Source organism: Calonectris borealis, unplaced genomic scaffold (genome assembly GCF_964195595.1).
Source record: "Calonectris borealis unplaced genomic scaffold, bCalBor7.hap1.2 HAP1_SCAFFOLD_292, whole genome shotgun sequence".
In the NCBI taxonomy this organism is placed as follows: domain Eukaryota; kingdom Metazoa; phylum Chordata; class Aves; order Procellariiformes; family Procellariidae; genus Calonectris; species Calonectris borealis.
Window position 1 is genome coordinate 27165 of NW_027441675.1, and position 10014 is coordinate 37178.

General features: G+C 51.2%; 1 protein-coding gene and 1 long non-coding RNA gene across 2 annotated transcripts; both read left to right on the top strand.

Moving 5' to 3' along the window:
- Positions 1 to 231: 231 nt before the first annotated feature.
- On the top strand, positions 232 to 9021 carry LOC142077526 (inner centromere protein-like; the record flags this gene model as incomplete). The annotated part of the gene is made up of 8 exons (XM_075139477.1): positions 232 to 542; positions 905 to 1018; positions 3156 to 3844; positions 4987 to 5038; positions 5724 to 5757; positions 6963 to 7062; positions 7784 to 7874; positions 8970 to 9021. Coding segments are annotated over exons 1-8 (1269 nt in total), but the record flags the coding sequence as incomplete, so codon positions are not given.
- A 26-nt stretch (positions 9022 to 9047) lies between these two features.
- On the top strand, positions 9048 to 9991 carry LOC142077528 (uncharacterized). The gene is made up of 3 exons (XR_012671897.1): positions 9048 to 9104; positions 9181 to 9315; positions 9853 to 9991. It is a non-coding gene; the product is annotated as an uncharacterized LOC142077528 (long non-coding RNA).
- Positions 9992 to 10014: the final 23 nt, after the last annotated feature.

A 10014-nucleotide genomic window follows, 5' to 3' on the forward strand; every position in this document is an offset into this window, starting at 1 on the left:
CGTGGGCAATGGCCCATAACTGGGCCCATCAGTGGCCCAATAAAACGCCCCGCCTCGGGAGGCACGCGCTGTGATTGGCGGAGGCTGGGATAATCTTGAGGCGGGAGGGGGAAGCTGTGTTCGTGGAGGCGAGGGCTCTGCCTGAGCGCCGTCCCGGTGGGGTGGTGGTGAAGCAGGTCTAGGCCGCGGGGGCCGGCCCTGCCTCAGGGGGAGGCAGGTGGAGGGGCCTGGGGATCCTGCGGGGCCTCAACCTTGGGCTTGTGCCTGCCCAGGGCGCGGCGCCGAGCCCCGGCCTGTCCTCACGCCCCGCCCTGGGGCAGGGAGCGGGCCTGGCGCCTCCCCCCGGTGGGGTGTCCCCGGGTGCCGGCGAGCCTTTGCCTCTCCCTCTGTGTTTCAGGCAGGGCCATGGCGGAGGCTGACGGTCCCACATGGCTGCTGGAGGTGTGCAGGCAGGGGCTGTCCCGGTTCCTCCATGACGCCGAGCACAAGCACCTGGCCTGGCTGCGGGAGGTGGAGGAGCAGGGCATGAGGATGCTGGATAGGTAGGGGCCGCCCTCAAGGGGACCTCCCTGTCCCTTAGGGAGCTGGCTGGTCTCAAACCGCTTCCAGCCCCTGTGAGCATCAGGCCGTGAGTGCTCCCAGCTGCTGGGGGGCCCGCCCTGGTGCGAGGCCTGGTGGGTGTTGGGTTTCACAGCTGAGCGACTGTGATTTGATGTAGCTGGGCGTTCAGCACCTTGGCTGGGGCCTTGGTGCCAGGTGGCTGGTAGGTTTCACTCGCTTGTTTCTCACCCAGCACTCATCCTCCTCAGTGAGTGACCCCAATTTTGTGGATAGGTCCTGGGTAGTACTGTTTTAGGCAGCAGGGGGAAGCAATCTCTGTTTTCTGCATTTGTCTGCTCAACAGCAACTTTGGGGCTGAACCTGAATTAATGCCCAAAACGCCATCACAGAGGAGACGTTCCAAGAAAAGGCAGTCCTCCTGCCTGAAAGATGAAAATAAGGAGCTAAACAGGAGCAGGTAGGTGAGTCGGTTTGTTCTGGCTCTGCCACGTGGCCTTTAAGAGTGAAACAACAAAATCGTAACTGTTTCCATGTGCACAAGAACAGAAAATAGCCACTGTATTCCGCAAGTTAGCCAATACCTTTAAAAGGGCATGTCAAGATCAATCAACGTTTTGATTCTTGTGAAAGTTTGGGATAGAGTTGGCTGGTTTCCTTCACTTTCATTTTTGTTTTTTCTATTTGTCTGCTTAGAAACAAAGAATAATAAATATTCTATTTTGTTGTCTGTTTGGTGTTGGTTTTTGTTTGATTTGATTTTGTTTCAGCACGATTTTTGACCTGAGGTTGCTACTGGTGTTCACTCCCTAAACCTTTGGGCTGGTGCCTGAGAGAACCCGAGACTGGAACTTGCTACCAGTGACGTGCAGAAACGGCATGTCCGCGGTCATCGTTTGAACTGGCAGGCAGAAAGGCTCAAAGGCATTAGCGGTGAAACTGAAGTGGAAATTCCACGCGATTTGCTTAGAACCAACTGTACTTGAGGCTTTTAAAACTAGTCCTAAGTAGACAACAGTTGCCTGCAAACAGATGCCAAGGCAGGCTGGTGCAGGGCATGATTTAATTGCATGTGTACTCAGGGATGGCTGTGATGCTAATTAACTTCCTTGATGCCACTGCTTCATGGTAGCTGACTGTGTATCTGCTCTCATCTTGTGGTCAGCAGCAAGGCGCTTAAGGTTACCTTCCCAGAGAAGCTGTGAGCTGAGGGTAGGCACGTTGACAGTTGCTGTAGTGTGACCCAAACCTTGTCACTGGGCATGCAGTAGTAAACTGTTCATGCGTTAAGGCACTTAAATTTTGATAACCATGGTGAAAAACCCACGAAAGTTGGACAGGAAGAGTTAGAACTAGAAGACTGTCAGAAAGCAGACATGGAGGATGGAGAGAACAGCAAGAATAGTAAGGAAGCGTGGGAAGTTCATGCGTGTGTGTGGTGAAGGAGGGCAGGAGAAGAAAAATATTGCAGATCTAAACAGGGAGAGCTCTTAAGACATACTGTTAGTTTTCAGGTAGCAGCTGCATGGCTCCCCTGAAGAAGACAAGTCTTGCATGTATTTTTCCTCATTTAAACTTAATTTTGAGAAAGATCTGCTGATGCAACAAAATGCCTGGGCAGGCGGTCATTTGTCAGCAGGAAGTTCATGCTGCAGTTCAGCACATTGTGCTCCATCCTGCGGGGTCAGACCATTGTTGTTTTCCTTGCTCTGTTTTTCTCAGTACGTATTTTAAAGCCCATTTCTTAGTGTATTGTTAGTTACACATTTCCCAATTAGTAGTCTTTTTTGCTAATCCTAGCAAAATGTCCCTCTTCTTGCTAGAGGTCAGAATCAGAAATTAAGAGAACGAGGCTGGAAGGAGGGCATCAGCTCGAGTACCGGCAGTAGGACAAGTCACTGCTTGGGTCCCTGCCTCCCCAGTGCTGGGGATGTGTTTTATTCTGAGCAGCCTGCCAGAGAGCAGCAGAGCCTTCTGTTTCTAGCTGGGATCTTGTAGATCTCTACAGGGGAGACTTCCACACAAAGTTGATCAGGGGAGACTGCGATATCTTCGATCCAAAATCCCTCCCTCTGTGGATGTGTGTACTTTGCTTGAGGCAAACAGAGTGGAGCTGGTTGTACCAGTATGACTTTACCGGTGTCAGCTCCTCCTGGGGCTGTGGGTTCCTATCTGCAAAGAGCCACGAGTGTCCTGGTACCTCAAGTGCTGCAGTTTGTGTCCATATGATACAGCCTTTATTTGTGAGTCATGCCAGGCTGATAGCTGGGATGGTTGCAGTGAGGGTATGTGCCCTGCATTCCTGCCTATGGTATAGAGTAGTAACGTCCAGCAAAAAAAAAATCTTGCAGGCAGCAGAGAGCAGTAAGCAGCAATTTCTAAATTGTTCCAGCTAAATCTGCCAGAGCGCATCTGCGAGCTCTCAAGCTTCAGCTCCTGCATTTCACCAGTGATAGGAGATGGGTTGTGAGGGGGGATGGTGGAGGGAAGAAACGTGCAGGTTCACGTCAAAACTTGTTGTCTGCTTTTTTTCTCTAAAAATCATTTGGGAGTGGGAGACTTCTTCATCGCTTCACTTGAAATTGTTTCTATTTAAGGTTGTCCAGAAGGAGAAGAAGCATCAAGCCAAGTTCCCAAAGGTGCCACAGCAAAGAGCAGCCCCAGAACCCCGGCTGTCAGGGGGAGGAGGTGTCTGTGCCCGACTGTGCAGTGAGGTCTCAGGCCAATGTTAAAACGGAGCTCCCAGCACTGACTGGGAAGTGGCTGGCAGAGGCACAACGTCCCGTGGCGAAGACGGATTGTCAGGACTGCCCTCGGGGTGCCGACAGCAGTGATGCAGCCTGTAAGGCTGTTAGCGGGGAGCAGTTGCCCAAGGGGGATGCAGCCACTGAGCTGCACGATGTGTCTTCTGTCACTGCGATCCCTGCTGGCCAGACAGCAAGGGAGGGGGAGGAGGCCCCCAAAAGAAGAGCAGGTACCTCCACGCCCAAGGCTGCTAGAAATGGTGATCCTGCCATGCTCCAAGGAGATCCATCTCTTCAAGGCCTTGAAAAGGTGCTTTTCCAGGACTCCGACAGCAAAATAACTACCACGAGGTCCAAAATGCACTGTTGCTCTGGACGCCGAAGCTTTGTGGGTGGCCCCCACAAGAGCCGTAGGGCCTCCTTGGCAGAGAAATGTTCGCTGGCCAGCAAAAGAGAGACCATGATGCGGAGGTCTATCAGCAGGACCATTTCAAAGAAGGCAGCAGCGCGAGAATCATCCTCTGCCTCCAGCAGAGTGAGCTGTAAGTTTCTTTCTGTGGCTGAGTGCATTCATTTGGCTAAATCTGCTTCTCGGCTTTGGTGTGGGGAGCAAGCAGCTGTGGATCTGCTCATCTGTATTAATCCTGTCTCTGGCTCCTCTTAGTCTCCTTGTCGATAGGCCTTGTGGCTTCCGCCTGTTTGGGGTGGAATCTTCAGGTCCTCATCTGCTGTCAGACCAAGTCTCAGGCCGTGCTTTGCTGCAGCAGGTCAAGGAAGCGTCTGCTGGGGCGTAGGCTCAGGGGTTGGAGGTTGGGTTACATAGGTTGTGGATGGGCAAAAAAACACGAGTGAAAGGGAGAGTGCGGTCTGGCTGGCTCTAGCCCCGTGTGAGGTTTGGCCGATCAGAAGAGACTATAGCATTCCCTGGGGAGGGGCTTTAATTTCAGTGTCTTCTGCCAACTCCAAAAAATCTACAGGAACCGAATGTCTCCACCCCCTGAAATTTGGCTCCAATTGGCAGAGGAACTTAAAAGCTTTTTGGGTGAAGATAGAGTGGATGGACTGAGAACCGAATAGCACAGCCGTCGGAGGAAACAAGATTCAGAAATCCAGGCTATTCCTGGTAGCACTAAACTCCTCGTATCCTCTGTTCCCACTGCGCCTGGGAAGGTTTTGCTATTTGGACTTTCTAAAATCATTGCTTCTGAAGTCAGACTGGCTTCTAATAAAGCACGGAGGCCTTTGGTATTTAGTTTTGTCAGCTTTGAGTCACACTGTATCTAGGCATTTGTTATAACACTTCCAGCTAAGTAGTGTTATGGGGGGAATTAAATCAGCCTAAATCCACCAAATCTCTGAAAAAAACCACGTAGGGAGGCAGTAGCTGAAGTCAATTGACTGGGAAATGCTATCTCTGACACAGGCAAGAGCATGTTTGTGCAGCTGGAGCAGTCTGCAGGCAGAGGAGCTGCGGCTTCAGTTCTCTGCCTTCCCAGCCTACACCAGTTTGTCAGTGACACTTGAGGGAGGTGGTAGTGCTGGTGTGGAAAGCTGAGATGAGCAATCGGCGTGCTCCCTGGGAGGAAAGCCTGCACAGAGACCTGAGCTGTACCACGCACACATTGCTGCTGTTGGGGAGCCTCAGAATGAAATCCCCAAGCTAGCTGATGTTTTTCTCCTCCAGGTCAAAGCTCCTTGGAGGTTTTTGTGGAAGAAGATGTGACCAGCAGCATGAGGTGAGGCTACCGTGTAAAGCAGGCAGGAAGAAACCACAGAAAACCCTGCAAGGAAGCTATATGGGTTGCTTTTGTATTACAGACGTAGGTCTGGTTTTGTAACGGACTCTTTAGGTGCTGTTGTCACCTGGGTCTGGTTGATATTTCAAAGTTTGCTGTTCAGGCACAGCCCTTCCTTTTCAGAAGTCTGTTCGGAGCATGGTGAGGTTAAGCACTGCATCAATGTGGGGTCTAGTCTATGCCATGAGGCCTGAGAGGCTGCCAGCAGTTTCCCTGCCTGCGTTGGCGGGCATCATGTGAATTATGTCCTGGGATTCCTGGCTGTAACCAGCCTCTGGGTGCCTGGTGGTGCTGGAGGTCAGTCAGCTGTGGTCTGACCTGAAAGGTGGGCAGGTGAGACTCAGCCTAAGGCTCACGGAGCTTCCTTTTTACCTGCTACATGGAAGTTCTGCAGAAGGGGAAAAAGCTCATCGGTGTGTTGTTCAGTAATGCAATGAACAGCCCATCAGAAGAATTTACAGCTCCACCTCTGTGTGGCCTGGCTGAAACAGGCTTGTGCCTCTGGGTGTACTTAGATTTATCTGCGCTTTCCTTGGGGTTCCATATGCTGGCTCCATCATACTTTCATCACCTGTAACTTGCTCTTCAGAGAGTTGAAATAATTAAAATAACTCTTCTTTTACAGACTTGGACTGGAACTGAATCCCCCAAGTGAAAAGGTAAGTTCCAAGGAACAACCCGCAAACTATCTGTCTGGACATCTTCTTGCCTGAGTGGATACCTTTTGCTGAGCATACCACGGGAAGCCCGGAATGTGGCCAAGGGATCATTCTGTCTCATCCCTTCAAGCTCGGTGACGGCGCTGCCGAGTTGCACAGTGCTGCCCTTCTAGTGCTTAGGCAGCTAGTTAAGCCAGTTGGCTCTCTGGCTCCTGGTGGCTGGCGACATTTTGGGCCTTGGTAAGGCCTCTTCAAGATGGAGTTCTTGGAGGCGCTTGGCCAGGTTCCCAGGAGTCAGCGAGCTTTTGCCTGTCATACCTGGGCACGGTAATTGGCTGTGTGTATTCTTAGCCTGTCTCTGTTGCGTGGCTGGTTTAAGCTACAAAAATCAGGAGGGCAGTTCAAGTTAATGTGCTTTACTTGGCCGCCGAGGCTACGTACGCCACAAGCTAGCGTAAGCCTGCAGTGCTAGCAGCACAAAGAAACCCATCCCCTCCTCTGAGCTGGCAAAAACATCTTGTGGTGTTGTGCTGCGAACCAGCCGCGGTGAAAACCAGCCCAGCAGAGAGAGGGGTGGGCTCTGCCTCAGAACAGCTCCCTGGTGCTGTTGGGAAGCATCAGCGGCAGCAGGAATGGGCAGGTGGCCCTGCTCCGGATCGTGGTGGTGGTAGCTGGTGGTAGCTTAGCAGGTAGGGGAAAGCATGGCCTGTGTGCAGGCAGCCTCATGACACTCGAGGATGCTGTGCTGCAGCGACTGTTTTGCTTGTCCTCCTCTGAATATACCATAATGGTACTTAAAGTGCCTAATGATCTTGTAACCTGAGACACTTTACAGGGACCTGTCTTTCAGGACTGGAATATCTGTAGTTTGAAAATTGGTGTCTCCAAGGTGTGTAGAAGCTGCCCGTCATTCCTGAGGCACTTTGACTTTGGAGTCCAGGGTCGGTAAAGCTCCCGCTCTGGTTGAGAAGTGCTGGGCGACTGTCCTTCCTGCAGAGGCTGGTGTTTCATGAGCAGACCCCCTGTTACTGAAATGAGCCAGTCAGCATCCGCGCAGCAGAGCTCTACTTGAGAGAGAAGCAGACCCTAGCCTAGCAGCTGGATTGCAGTTGGAAGTGACTGGCTTTTTCAGGGCAGGAGGTCCATGGTAGCCTTGTTCTTTGGAGCAACTGTGCTAAGAGAATGCTTGTTTCCTTTTCCTGCAGACTCCTGAAGATGTCCTCATTCCAAGCGAAAGTACACAAGCTGCCAGCCCTCCTGCACAGCACTTATCTCCTTCTGAGCAGCAGGCAGGGAACAATGAAGGTAACTTCGAGTTGGTCTTGCTTTTCTTGCGTGAAGTCCCAAAGACACACAGACCAGGGAGTCAACATGAGGGTTTGTGGAAAATCTGGGACTTGTGTTGAAACAAAACCACCTCTGGCCAGTCAAGGTAATTCTTCAGGTAAACTTTTGATCTCCTGAAGAGGTGAGACATGCAATTAGATAAGCAAGGACATCATGTAAATGTGTCCAAGCCTTGAGACAAATGCTGTCCTGTCCAACTTCAATCTGCATAATGAGTAAGTGGGGACACTTTGAAAGGAGATTGCTCGTAGACCTGGAATCTTCCACATAGTGAAATGTTCTGTTAAAGCGCCTTGACATCCCATTACGTGAGGATTTACAGGTCCCGTTTATTTACTGTGCCTCGAAGCGAGGAGAGGGAGAGATTCAGGCTTTTTGTTTATCCCCTTTGAGAACTGTAGGATCTGATAAGCAGCTGTAGCTGGAGCAGGGGGAAGAGTGGCTGGAGGCCTTTTGGTGAGACAGGTTGTGCCTGTTCAGAGGGTCTGTACGGGATGTGTACTACAGTGTGCTTCACAAGAGTACATATACAACACTGATATTCCAGGTAGCCATGCAGGCTTCTGGTTTCTCTGTTTGGTTACGCGCCACGGGGCTCTGAGCACACAAGAGCTGGAGACGAGAATCGGAGCCCTGTAGGATGCCTTGCACGTGGTGCTAACTACAGGTTTCTTCACAGGAAGCTGTGTGAATCCAAACAGTGAACCCCAGAATGAGAACCAGGAACAACCCCGCTGTGCCAAATCCCAGGAGAATCCCTCACGCATCTGGTATGAGACATTTGCCAGGAGGAGGAATGAGCCAGTGGTCTGGAAGGACTTGGGCCTGGCCTTTTAAGAAATTTGTTTAAAAAGCTGTGGGTGGGTGTTTCGCAACCTTCCCCCCACCCATCTCCCTTCCAATGTAGTTTTGAAATCTTCTTTGGCCACATCTTGTCTCCTGGGAGTTCCTTGTGACTTCTTGAGCCTTGTTTGGCTCTGGCTTGGGAAGCAGACACATGAGTTCATGCACAAACCAGCAAAGGTGACTAAGATAGCACAATTAACTCACAGCTTAGATGTCACTGAGTGGTTCATAAAGGGGTGGTCCGGCAGTAGTTTCAGAAGGCAACGCGAGTAGGTGACTGACCTGTTTATTTTTATCTTGTGCAAGTGTCTGGAATACCTGACTTGTTTCCTCACTGCTTGTATTACTGGAGTTTCACGTGAGATTTCAGCTGCTTTCAGCTTTGCCCTCAGTCTCCTGTCCTGGTTTTGCTGGGGTGAATTTGCTGTGGGTAGTGGATGGGAAGGGGAGTAACAGCAACCTCTGTTCTCGCGTGGATGCTTAGCACCGTGTGGTGGATCAGGATCTGCCTTCCTCCGGGCTGCTGCTGGTTTGGGCCCCAGTGAAGCAGTCCCCCCCTGTTTTTCCCTGGAATTAGGGGGTGCAAGTGAAGTCATTTCTGACACAGGTAAATCTGAGTGTCCAAAGTATTTATAAAGCACGTGAAACCCTGCCAGTGAGGCGGGCTAGGCTGGCTAGTTGCAAGCACACGGGGTTATGTCTGTCTTGTGCTGTTAATACCAGATAGAGCAAAGACTTCTTGCTCGCTGGGACTGAGAGTGGAGAATGAGAGTGAGCGTGATGTTGTACATTACTGCTCTGGACCTTGGGTGTTCCCCTACCAAGTTGTCGCGTGCCTTTCTTGTCCTCATCCATGACTGGATGGTGCGCCTGCCACGGGGCCGACTGAGTTTGCAGGAGTCCCACGTCCTCTGGTGGCAGTGAGCAGGCAGAGGGAAATGTGTAAGAACAAGTCAATGCTTCTGACAAGATTGGGGAATATGATGGTCACCTAATGTGCCTCTTCCTAATGCCATTAGGACAAGAAGCTGTAAAGCAGCAGTGGGTGTTATACGGAATGGGCAGCAGCCAGGGGGTCATATCCTTTCCCTTTGGGTGACAAGCACAAGAATTCGGCAAACCAGACTCCACCTTCTTCCTCTCCAGCTAGCAAGGTCAGTGGGTGCCATGGCCCTTCTTTGCCTGCCTTTCCCTGGCAGGTACTAACTTCCCTCCATCTTCTCCTCTTAGGTGGTTAGACCATTGAAAAACTTCCTGCAGGCTGTGCAGCGGAACCAGCTACTCGCGAGCCCGGGGCCCGCAGGACGGGGGGGTGTCATAAAGAACTTCATCAAACACAATACTCCCACCCGACCTAATCTTAAGGTGTGTCAGAGTCCCACCTTCCCTTGCAGGGCTGGAGGAGGGGATCAAGTTTGGGGGAGTGGCAGGAGGGACTGTTTGCTTAGAAAAGTATAAACATATTCCTAGTTCTATCTACTACCATGGATCAGTGCAGGTCCTTGTAGCAAACTGGCCTCACAATTCCACTTCAGCCTCCCCAGGGGAGGGAAACTGGCTGGTGTTGCCTTGCATAGTCTGTCCACACACAGAGTTATTGGCCAGAGATCTTTAGTATCAATCCTCAACCTTCCTCAGATGCAGAGAAATCTCAGTTGCTCTACCTGTAGTCAGCAGAAACATTTTATATTCTGGGACTGCTGAACCATAGGAAAGTGGGAAGCTTTTCTCTTTGCAGTGGGAATCTGCCCTTGTGTCTTGCATAATTGGCTGCTGCAGGGCTGCAAGGCACGGGCAGTGTGGGGTAAGGAATTGCAGCTAAGAACGGGGTTGGTGTGCTGTGAAGGGGGGGTTCTAGTGTTACTTCCAAACCCTTAATCATTTTTTTTCTCTTCTCTACAGGGAGACTTTGTTGTAAGTAATGACACCCTTAACTGGGGGGGCTGGAAGATTATAACGGCTGTGCTTCTTGCCTCACGGGCACTGACAGCTCTTTCCCCTCACACTGGCATCCATGCAGCTCTCTGTCCAAATAAGTAAACTGGCCACACTGGTGGTGGGGTG